This window comes from Panonychus citri, unplaced genomic scaffold (genome assembly GCF_014898815.1).
Source record: "Panonychus citri isolate SS breed McGregor unplaced genomic scaffold, ASM1489881v1 Contig00139, whole genome shotgun sequence".
In the NCBI taxonomy this organism is placed as follows: domain Eukaryota; kingdom Metazoa; phylum Arthropoda; class Arachnida; order Trombidiformes; family Tetranychidae; genus Panonychus; species Panonychus citri.
In genome coordinates, this window is record NW_026515544.1 from 1,787,290 (window position 1) to 1,799,204 (window position 11,915).

At 29.6% G+C, this 11,915-nt stretch overlaps 2 protein-coding genes across 3 annotated transcripts; both read left to right on the plus strand.

Moving 5' to 3' along the window:
* The first annotated feature begins 683 nt into the window (after positions 1-683).
* LOC128394040 (tetraspanin-2A-like) lies at positions 684-6,547 on the plus strand. The gene is made up of 6 exons (XM_053354275.1): positions 684-1,555; positions 1,661-1,858; positions 5,106-5,186; positions 5,279-5,374; positions 5,471-5,557; positions 5,649-6,547. Exons 1-6 carry the CDS (start codon positions 1,508-1,510, stop codon positions 5,793-5,795), a joined length of 657 nt encoding a protein of 218 aa, XP_053210250.1. The 5' UTR covers positions 684-1,507; the 3' UTR covers positions 5,796-6,547.
* Positions 6,548-6,779: 232 nt separating this feature from the next.
* Positions 6,780-11,029, plus strand: LOC128394039 (uncharacterized). 2 transcript variants are annotated; one of them, XM_053354274.1, is made up of 8 exons: positions 6,780-7,175; positions 7,239-7,410; positions 7,494-7,622; positions 7,823-7,882; positions 7,950-8,370; positions 8,463-9,094; positions 9,225-9,633; positions 9,721-11,029. In XM_053354274.1, the coding sequence occupies exons 1-6, from the start codon at positions 7,125-7,127 to the stop codon at positions 8,467-8,469; spliced, it is 840 nt and encodes a 279-aa protein (XP_053210249.1). In that variant the 5' UTR covers positions 6,780-7,124; the 3' UTR covers positions 8,470-9,094; positions 9,225-9,633; positions 9,721-11,029. The 2 variants fall into 2 exon arrangements, with proteins under 2 accessions (XP_053210249.1, XP_053210248.1); XM_053354273.1 differs by having other exon boundaries at positions 8,463-9,633.
* The last annotated feature ends 886 nt before the right edge of the window (positions 11,030-11,915 follow it).

Here is an 11,915-nt window from a genome sequence, read left to right on the forward strand (position 1 = left end):
AGAATGCCAAATATTCAAGTGAGGCCAAAATCGAGGCTAAATGTTGTACCAACGGTTTATTATTACGAGTATCTTTTTACGAAGTGATCACAATCTCATAAGAAGAGCGGATTCCTCTTGGATGTTGTGTTTCGATTGTCAATTTGATGCTTCGAAATCAATAACTCATGAAGAAACTAATCCAAGTCATGTACCGTCACCCGAAAATCTAACCACTTTCTTGGTGAAAATCTGAAGCCAATTTGTATGTATTTTAATTTGATATTGAATTTAAATTGGCTGATTTACTTTTCACTCTACGAAATTTCATCTAATTAATAATTAAGCTGAAAAATATGAGCTTCGAGTTATTAATTGTTATCAATTTGTTTTTATTATCAATTATTTTTTGTCTGATAACAAATATTATTCATTAAAATGCTGAAGAGAAAAAGATTGATGAGAATGAGAGAGAAAAGGAAGGTAAAAGGTAAGGAAGTGAGTGAATGAGTGAGTGGATTGTGTTCACTCAGGTGAATAGTAAATTCAATTCATTTTAGTAAAACATCAACAATCATGATCATCATTTCATGAACAATCATGTTGATGAAAAGGATGAGAAAGAGAGAGAGAGAGAGATAGAGAGAGCGGGATATTACTCACTCTCATTCAATTTTCTTTCTCCTCTTGAAACTCTTTCTTTTTTTCTCTCATTTTCGAATCTTTCCTCTCTCTCTCCATCTCACTTTCTCTCTATTTTTTCATCAAGTAAACAACTTTTTTTTCTTCAATCATTTCATTCATCTCTTTTTTCGTTCTCTTCATACGAAATTCAATACAACCATCTCCTTCTCTCTCCCTCTCCCTCCCTCTCTCTCTCACTCTAATCCTGGTTCATCATTCTCCAATTCGTCATCTTAATCCTTGTTCCATTCTATCAGTTATAATCCTTAATCGTAATCATCGATTTCCTCTCACTGTAAACTTTAATTCGCAACCATAAACAACATCCTCTCTCTCTCCCTTCCAATCCTGGTAACCTAATCAAAGAGAGATAGTTGCTAACAGTTAAAGCTTTTCTCTCTCAAAATTTATCATCATCTTTATCATCATCAACTATTATTTCCATAGGAAAGACTCACCATTTCGGTTATCAGATTAACCAGAAACACTTACAAGAAGATAAGAACCAACAACAACCACCGAGACTTTGTTTCGGTTTATCTCTCGTCTTTGTTTCCATTTTTCCCCAATAATCATCATCATGGATTTTTAATTGTGTACATACATTTCTCTCTCTGGATTACCTGTTAATCAGTGTAAACAACAATCAACTAATTGTTCGCCTCCATAGTTGTAAAGTCTACAAAATATTCTGATCAAACTGAGAAAAATTCTGTGACCGGTTAATGTGAACCTTTTGCCGTTTCTCTCACTGATTTTCACCTACTGATCTCCAATTTACTTTTCTCACGGTTAATTGTTGTAACCAAATTAAATACAATTAAAGTGAGAGAGAAAGTGAGAGATGACAAATGCAAGGTGTGCTCTCTATTCAGCAAATTCAGCGATTCTGGTGAGTATTACATTCGTTATGGTGAACAATTTGCTATTATTATTATTATTATTATTTTGTTCCAAATTCTAAATCAATTGTTTTCCCTCCTTTTATCGAAAACAGTGTCTTGGTGTCATCTTAATTACGACGAGTATCATGATTCGAGCTGATCCCGTTTTCTATCAATTTACTCGTCATCTTGAATTGGATCGTTATTATATCGCTTGTTACCTCTCAATCTCTTCAGGGATCATCTTAATCTTTGTTTCTTTCATTGGGTGTGTTGGTGTTTCTCTTCAAAAACATCATTTCTTTTTATTGGTGAGCATCATCATCATCATCATCCTGGAATATCATATTAATCATCATTATCATGAAATTCATTTTTCTATCCTCATAGAATTCATAGATTCCCATTAGAGATAATATTATATTATATTGAGAAAAGAAAACAATAATTTCCAGTTCAACCCAATATCTAAAAATCACCCCACCCTCACACCATCAACAACCTCATTTGACAGATTACATTTTACTGACACCAATTGATTATCGGTAATCAATGTGACCCTTTCATGATACAATTAGAATTGTTCATCAATCGTTCATCATTTCGGTGATTTAGATGTTAATGTGTCAATTAGAGTTAATTGTTGTTTACCTTTGAAAATCGACTAAAGAAAAAAAAAACTTCGACCTTGTAGTTTGTTTCATTTTTTTTCTCTTCTCTTTTTTTCTCATCATCATCATCATCTCTCCCTCTCTCAATCTCTCTCCAGGTAATTGACTTGAATTACTTTTCTCAATTCTTGTTGATAGCGTGATGACTGAATTAACTTTAATTCGTATCACAATTTGATAGATTTAAATGTTTTTCTATCTATTTTTTTTTCTGTCCATCAATCTGATTATCCGAACCTTCAATCAATTATTTTTTTCCCATCTCTCTCTCTCTCTCATTAGTTTACCTTAATCATCACCAGAACTCATGATTAACTAACGACTATTGATTCATGATTATAATCTTGATTGTAGTTAATTAGACATAAATACTCTTCTAATTGGATTTAATTTTCACCTATTAACTCAAATCAATTTAAATCCAATAAGATAATCACTTATCCCCTGTTGTCTTATTCAGTTGATTGTTTATTCATTTTTTTCTGGTCAATCTAATCAACTTTATGTTAATTTGTTTTGAAACGATTCGGCTTCCGATCATTTCTAATGATTAGTTGATTGTTTGTGTGTGTGAATTTCATATATTTTAGATTTAATCAGTTATGAAAATTGACAAACCATGAAAATGTCTATTTATAGCTGATCAATGAATGAACTTTTACCTGATTTAAGTGAAGAGAAAGAAAAAAAAAGTTCTAATCAATTGAATTCGAAATGTATTATTCAAACAATCGAATCTTTTCTTTTCTTTTTATTAATATACAATAATCGATAATTGTCCATTCAATTAATTCGCTTTTTCCTTCTAATTTTCGTACTTCTAATCAAATTAATTCTCTTTCTCTTTTCTCCCTCTTAACTTTTCTCACTTAGTGAGTGGTAACAATTTAGTAATCATGTTAATCTCCAATGAAACTGAAGCCAAGAATCACCAGGAAAAAGACACTTGAGATATTAGATTCATGAGGAGATTAAGTGTATGACAAGATTGGAGAGACATCAACAAATACCTTGATTATAATGATGATTAAGATTAAGATTAAGATTGTGGATTATGAGAAAAGTATATTTACCATCAATATAAGATTAAAATGAAAGAGAAAAGGATTTAACTGGTCAGTTTCATGTTGAAATGGTGGATTTTCACAAACGTCTATCATCATGAGGATATTATATCAGATTGAAAGAGGGAATCAAATCAAATTGATTATTTCAAACTTAAATTGATTATAATCTTTATCGTTGATTGTTCATATAAAAACGATGCTCATTGAACGGTTTACTTTCATTCCGTTAACGGCCTGTCCAAACCTCGAGATTTAGGTCACCCAACTACCGATAATAACGATAACAATGAAAGATGATGATGATAAAGAAACAAAATTAAATGGAGATTTAATCATCATCATCCCGAATGAGTGATTACGATGAAAATTACAATCAATGTTAAGTAATTTGAACAACAATAACAATCAGTGAGAAATATTTACCTGGTGGAAGGTCAATCGTCTCTCTCACACACACACAATCAATTAATTTAATTCCTTCTTAATCAATTGATTACTTGACCTTAAATTATGTTCATATGGAAATTGTATAACTAATCATCATGACTCATGAAATATTCAATCAACTTATTGAAACTTTTGCCCGATACAAAGGATATAGATTATCATTGAGTTTCTTATTCATTTTCAACTGAAACTTTCATGTTTTCATTGAAATCACCATGATAATTATGCTGAGACTTTCACCCAACCTAAATTTTTCACTTTCATTTTATTTTGAACTTTTTTTTTCTTCTAATTTCATTTTTCAAGGTTATTAATGCTTCTATTATCATTATTATCCTCATCATCATCATCATTATCATCATTCAGTCACTCAGTTAATATACTTACATGATGATTACCTTCAGAAAGTTGTTTCAACTCAGTTGGTTAACTTGAAGAAAAACAAACTGAATAAGTTTCAATTTTAGTGAAACAAAATTCTGATTTCATTTGATTGTTACTTTTACTTAATTGTTACTTAACTTAATGCAATTAGTTGACATTGAAAACATGTAATTCAATCAACTTGAAGCTATTATTATATTGGTAGTTGATGACTGATTAATTGTGTTTCTTTGTTAATCTTAATCACTAATCTTGGTAAATTAACTTTGCGATTCTTGGGTCATGATCTTTGATGATCAAAGTTAATTGTTAGTTGCTAATTGTTGTTTACCTTTCCTTTTTTTTGTTTACTTGTGTTAATCAAGATTTTTCAAGGTTAATTATACATTAATTGTTTGATTAATTGTTGTGATTAAATCTTCAACAAGTGATTATCTTTGCAGTGATAGCAGTTTTCCAATCTCTATCTTCCCAAAACAATTAACTGATTGTCTCAATGATTAATAAACAATTTCAATTCCATGGGTTTGTTTTTCTTTATGGGAAAATGATTAGTTAATTAATCAATTCATGGATTAATTGTAATCATTATATTAATTGCTGATTGTCTTTACTTGATTTCGTATGATTTATGATATCCTGTTGAATTTGCTTTTCTCATTTTAATTGTTCCATCAAACTAAATTGTTGTATCTCTTGATTAACTTATTTGGGTGACAATTTACCCTCTAATTGTTCAACTCAATATTACAACAATCAACTAACTCATCTTTTTGCTATTAACTTAACCATTTAACTGTTTCACTTGATCAATAATCACCAATACATTACCAATTGTCCAATAACTATTATCATTTAGTTGATGATTAACAATTCAATCATTAATCAAGTCCCTCAATCCACTGATCTTAATTGTCATCTCATTTTAAAACTTTAATTAACCTACTAAAGGTTGTTAATTGTTGTTCTTTCTCCTTAATTATCAACAGTACTGTGCTCTGGTTGTTGTTTGTGTCTCACTAGGAATTGCTGTTTGCTCACTGGTCTGGAAATTAACTAATAATGATCAGGTACAATTTCAATTTAGTCTTAATTGTGATTCGATTTTATGTCAGAATAAACTTTCAATTAACTTTTTTTTCTCTTCATCTTTCCAATTTAGTCAATTAATACACTTCGATTGGAGATATTGGAACATATTCAACGACGTTACGATACTGATCTTTCTTATCGATTCCTTGAGGTTCTACAAAATAAGGTAACGAAGATCTAAGTTAATTGTTGACCAATTAAAAGCTTCTAATTGCTAGTAAGTTGATCATAATTTTTAATTTTTCTTCTCGTAATTCATTAGTTAACCTGTTGTGGAGCTGAATCTGAGCGCGATTATGGTGACCGTGAATGGGTTCCATGTCCAATCGAGTCTACAACTCATCCTCAGGTAAATTTGATTAATCAATTGATAACAACAAGTAAATTTGCTCCTTTAATTGTGATAATTAAACTAATCAATTAATTGATTATCTCCTTAGGGATGTGCTGAAAGTTTACAAAGTTCATTGGATGTTAAAAGCGGAATCCTTGGTGGACTGAACATCCTGGCGATGTCGTTACAATTATTAAGTGTATTTATCTGGTTCACCGGTGAAACTGGACCTTACAAGATGATTAAAAGTTAATCAGTTGATTAACCATAATGATTAAATATCACAATCCATATACCAGTTCAAAAGCTTTGGACATATTAACAATTATCCTGTTGACCACAAGCACTGACCCAATCCCGAAGTTAAATCAAAATTGATACTTTATGGTCAAACAATCAACTAAACCGACATTTAATTACCTCATTGAAGAAAATTAATTTTTAATTGTTGAAAATTCATCTAAATGACAATATTTTTCTTCTTTAATTTCAAACAATTAGGTAACAAATTGAAAGTTCCCAGTTCCAAATTGTTTACCAGGAAAACAATCAACAGCAACAATTTAGATTCGAGCTTAATTTTCACAATAATCATCATATCTTCCTACCTTTTTAATCATCACAATTAAACCAAAAAAAAAGAAAGATGAAAAAAAACGAGGATCATCATTCTTTAATTGTGATCGCAGTTAATTACAATCAATTACAAGTTCTCCTTAATCATTACAATTCGTTACCTGGTTCGTTGGAGTTTAATTGTTAACTGAAAGAAAAAGTTTCGATTAATTTTGTTTTAATTCATTTTAATTTTGTCTCCTTTTAATTACTAGTCGATTGTATTAATTGTCCGAATCAAATCACAATTTGTTGTTACCAAAGTCAGACATTCATTCAAACTAAATTGTCCCTCTTTTTTTGCTGCTGACCATTGGTCAGTCAAACCAATCATTATTATCATTGTATTAACTCATAAAATTATATTTAATTACAATTACATCACTTGAATACCTTTTAATGTAAAATTATCAACAAATTGTTTCCTAATGGTGTGAATTTTACAACCAACAATTAACAAATTATCCGATTTTCTTGATTTCGCCGAGCATAATTAACTATATATAATGTTCAGTGGATTTTACCACAAAACAATTAACTTAATTAGAGTTAATTGATATAAATATAATGATATAAATTGATTATTATTTATGATAAAAAGAAATCAAATCAATTAATCGATTGGTGTATAAACAGAAAAAACTAATTGTAATTGTAATTTAATTCACTTCTCATTGATTACAGGTTTATCGACATTGTCACAATTAAAAACATTTGTATGACAATTTAATGATTAACAATTAGTCTCACCATGTGAGTAAAACCCAATAAAGTTATTTAATTAATGACAATTAAACCTACAGGTGAATTAATAGTGATCATAATATCAAAGGAAAACCCAATTGAAACTGAAAACATAAACAACAGTTGTAAATTGTAGTTGATTGTAGAAAGACAAACCTTAATTGTAATCAGTGTTTCCAATTGATTGTAATCGATTAATTGTTGATTTCTTCAAGCTAAATCAATGTCAGAATATCAAAGTACCCTTGATTTGGTCGCAAACGAGGAATCAAAGGTTAGTGAGGAACAAAAAAGTCGACATAATTTCCCTTGTTGAGATGTTAATTGTTTCGTTTAGATTTCTGATTGTTGGATTAAAGATGGTAAAGAAATAGTAATTAATAAACAATCAAATTCAGTGGTGAAAACAAATTCTCATGGAAAAGAAAACAACAATTTACCTCAATTTGATTCCAATGGTGAAGATGAGCCAAAATTCCGCCGGGAAAAACTTCCATCAATCGTTGAAGGTAAACAAAGTGAACAGAATTAAATTGTATTCCAATTTTTCTTGCTTACACAAAAGTTAATTGTTCTCTAAATTGTGATTAAGGTGATTTCTCACCACTCGGGATAACCTCATTGAAACAAAGTTTCTTTGCCAAGATACGAGAAGCTCGTAGTAAATCATCAGATAAATGGACTTTCCTAATCACTTTTTTACGTGTCACCATAGGTCCATGTAAGTCCATTAATCCGGAGTTTCTTTTATCCTTTCACCTTTAATCCTAATCATCCCACCCTCACCCACGCCCTCTCTCTCTAATTATGTCCATCAACAATCAATCTTCATGATGATGAGTTAATTGGTAGAGCAAAAAATTATACATAATATATGATACCTGTTGAATTCACCTTGGAGTCTGTGCTAATTAATTGCAGGTTTTTGGGTCCTTTGTTTAATTGTCTCTTTAATTACTCCATTGTTAATGTTTCTCATCGGTAAGTTGAGTCCACTTATTGTCTCTCACTCTCATGTCCATCTTTGACCTTTCATGTGTTCCAACAGGTAGTTCATTGTTCAATGAATGTCCTAGTCACCCATCGTTACCACCATTGTTAATTATCATTGGTTTGATTACCTGTCTGGGTAATTTGATTAATATTGTTGATTCTTTCATTGGTTGGAAGACAATTCTTGGTTTCAATAGGCAAAATGGTGACTGGACACGAATTGTAATTGTCACCAATATAACAATTAATACCTGTGACCTACTGTTGACCCTTATTCTTGGTTCAATAATTGTTTTTACTTCAAAACCATCAACAAATTATTCTGATGGTGGAAACTATTGTAATCCATTGATTTACAATTTAACATGTTGGTTCATTTATCTAATTACAATCTATTCGGGTTTAATTATCATTCTACTGGCAATTAGTTTGATTGTACCTAAAATCATTAACCATTTAAATGTAAATCAAAACTCGTGAGTTTCAATTTTCTAGATTAAAAACTAATTCAACTTGCTAATTGTTTCTAGTAAATTAAATCAGTTGATTTTGTCTCATTTAAATTTAGATCTTAAATTGTAATTCTCAATTGGTATCAACTCGTTTCCCGGTGTTAATTTGATTGTTTAAATCGTGATTGAACAGTTAAATTGTTCATTTGATTTGTTTTTAATCAACAATTGTAATAATCAAAGTAAAAGTATATTCCCGTTTTGATTAACTTCACTATTAATCAAACAGCGAGAAAAAAAAGTTAATCAAGTTTTTAATCATTTTTCTGTTTCTTCCTCAATTGTAACAATTTACTGATCATCAAGTGTTGATTATTTTCGCACTTAATTGTAATTTTGTTGCTTCTTTATTACGATTCAAGGGTAGAGTTTACAATTATTATTTGAATTCTTAATTGTTGACCATTAAATGATCACTCAAATTACAGTTCATAAGAAGATAATTAAGTAATATACATTTTTGATTGTATCTTTAGGAAGCACCAATTAACAATTTAAATCGCATTTAAAGTTGATTACATTGCAAAAGATTCAACTAATAATTACAATAGTAAATTGGTGGTGATTGTTGATTATTTTCTTTGCTTTTGTTGGACAATTAAGATACGAAAGTTACAAGAAAAAAAAACAATTAAGAGAATCATAATTAACGAACTCATAAATTTTTTTTCTCTTCGTAAATCTGAATGTAAGTTAATTGACCAACGATTGGGGTCAAACTGATTGTTATTGTTAATTATAAACAGACAGTGACCATCTTTAAGGGTATTCCATTAATTGTATCACCAACACCCACTTCCACCTCCTCCATTCAACAGGTAATCACTTAAGCGATAATCCATTTCCTTGAGACTTGATGACCAAAGCTCGATGACCATTATCACAATTACCTGTATATATATAAAAACGGACTTACTTCAATTCTTGTTATTCATCTGAAAGTTATCTTGGTGTAAACATTGATCACTCGATCAACAATTGCTTCTGATCTGAATCTGTGGTCAGTGTGTGTCCAGTTCTTGTGAGATCTTAAATAGTGTTCATCATGATAAAATTGGCTCAGATTCCATTGTTAATATTGCTCCTTATGGCTCCTTATTTGATTCAATTAGTGTCCAGTGAAGGTTATTTATTCCGAGTGCCAATTCCCCATCAATTGGGAAACATAATTGACCTTCTCGCACCGATTCACATTAGATTCTCCACCGATGGACTTAAACATCCACCGTAAGTATCCAATTAGTTATCGAACACAATTAACAAATCGATTACATTAAACAACAAAACCCCTTCTTGATCTGTCCACTATTCCAGTGTCATCCGATTCCCTCTTCTTGATCTCATCAGTCGTGGTCAAATATTCAATAAACCCGGAATTCACCATCTCATCCATGGCCCTGGAATACCTTGGTAACACCACAAAAGAAACAATCAAATTAATCAACAAGAAAAACAATCTAATAACTTAAATGAACTTCAATTCTCACTATTTATCAAATGAATATCGTTTCATGTAATAAATTGGATTTTCTCACCAAAGAGAGAGCCACTGGTTTCGATTGTAAAATCTAATCAATGAACAATTTGTTAACCAAAAAGTAATGAATGACTTTTTTTTACTACCATTTGGATTTACACTTACAACTAATAACAATTAATCATTTTATTTTTTTTTCTTTTCTCCATTGATTCAAGTTGATTTTGAGAGCAGAAAATGTTAACAGAGTAAAAAATTGTTTATATTAAATTATATGAAAGAAAAAAAGAAAACAATAATTTCTTTGATTGTTTTGATCAATCAAATAGAGAAAATGAAAACTTCTGAATGAATATAATATCGATACGAACATTAATTTAGTAGCAATCAAATGAAAATCAAATGATAATCTTGATGAATATCGTGAAAATTACTATTGGTTCAACTTCAATTGTTTGTGAATTGAATTAATTGAAAACGATTAAGATATTAATGTGAATTAATCATAAAAATTTCAATCAATTATATTTTCCAACAATCAGGACAATTAAATTACTCAGGAAATTTTTGTTCCAACTCAATATGATAACAATTTGAATCCATTGATAAATAATGGAAACAATCAAATGTACAAATGGATTTATATTTACAATCAAATAAAAACAATTTAATCTTCATCAATGTTAATATATTATTAGGATAGATAATATTACAGTCATGATAATAAATATAACGGTACAATTGGTGGTCATTTTGTTGGACTTAATGTCCACTCGAAATGAATAGGAACCTCGAGTTTTGGTAAACTTTAAATTACTCTTGATAATTTGCACGAAATCAGATCATAAGAAGATGATGAAGATAATGATTGTTTCATCATCTCTCTCTCTCTCTATCTCCATCAGAACCACACCCAATTAATCTGATCAACATTTATTCATCCGAAGATACAGATTCGAAGAAGAAGAAAAAAATAATAATCGAAAAAAAAAGTTCTAACCAAAAGTTACCACACAGAGAAAACTCGATGATCCATTTAGGGTTAAGGCCTTGAGACGATGATTATATGATTAGGATGATGATGATTACTATTAATTTTATCATCATCATCATCATAATGATGACATTCATGAAAATAATCACCATCATCATGGTTATGGGACAAAACTTATGAAAGTGAAAGTGATCATAAAAAAATGGTAACAATTATAATGATAATGACTCTTTATGACGATAAAATTAATTGTAATCATAATCAGAAAATATTTATTATGATTTAGCTAATGAATAATTGATAATTATTATAATCACTACAAAAACAATTAACTTTTCATGACAAACTTTCCTCTTCACTCATTTAATCAAGTTAACTAATGATAACTTTTTTCTTCCAATGATCAAATTGATTGTTAATATTTAGATCATTTCGATTGAAATTTAATATAATAAATACACATTAGATTAACCCATGGACGAAATTATTATTATATAAATTGTTAACTTCATTTTTTTTACAACATTAATCATTAATCATAATCATTAAATAATCTCAATCTTCATTTACGATAAAAGTGAAACAATTAACTTGATTTGATTACAATTATGAATGGTATAAAGGTTGAAACCTTTGATTTCCCATTGAAATCTTGTTGAGTATCAAATTGATTACATTGGGATGATGATGATAATTATGATGATGATGAAGATAAACAATGAGCTCAAATATAAAGATAATGAATTAAGTTAGTAGAGAGGATAATGATTATGGAAAACAATTAGCTTAGAGATATGATAATGATGAATATTATGGTTGGTTGATTATCTCTTGTTGTGGTAATATGATAACAGTTTACAATTAGAATGGCCAAAAGAATTAGTAACAAAAAGTAGCATCCTCATCTTCATCCTCATCTTCATCCTCATCTTCATCCTCATCCTCATCTTCATCTTCACCATCACAAACTAAGCTTGAAATTCTGGTAAATTCATTCAAACAAACGAGAAATGCTCGTAAAAACAATCAGATCGTAAA

Excerpts from the sequence above, each read along its gene's own strand:
- LOC128394040 (XM_053354275.1), top strand. The coding sequence starts at position 1,508 with ATGACAAATGCAAGGTGTGCTCTCTATTCAGCAAATTCAGCGATTCTG. Across the intron at positions 1,859-5,105 it reads AACATCATTTCTTTTTATTG|TACTGTGCTCTGGTTGTTGT; the intron begins GTGAGCATCATC and ends AATTATCAACAG. Across the intron at positions 5,558-5,648 it reads AGTCTACAACTCATCCTCAG|GGATGTGCTGAAAGTTTACA; the intron begins GTAAATTTGATT and ends TTATCTCCTTAG.
- LOC128394039 (XM_053354273.1), top strand. The coding sequence starts at position 7,125 with ATGTCAGAATATCAAAGTACCCTTGATTTGGTCGCAAACGAGGAATCA. Across the intron at positions 7,411-7,493 it reads ACTTCCATCAATCGTTGAAG|GTGATTTCTCACCACTCGGG; the intron begins GTAAACAAAGTG and ends ATTGTGATTAAG. Across the intron at positions 7,883-7,949 it reads ATTGTTAATGTTTCTCATCG|GTAGTTCATTGTTCAATGAA; the intron begins GTAAGTTGAGTC and ends GTGTTCCAACAG.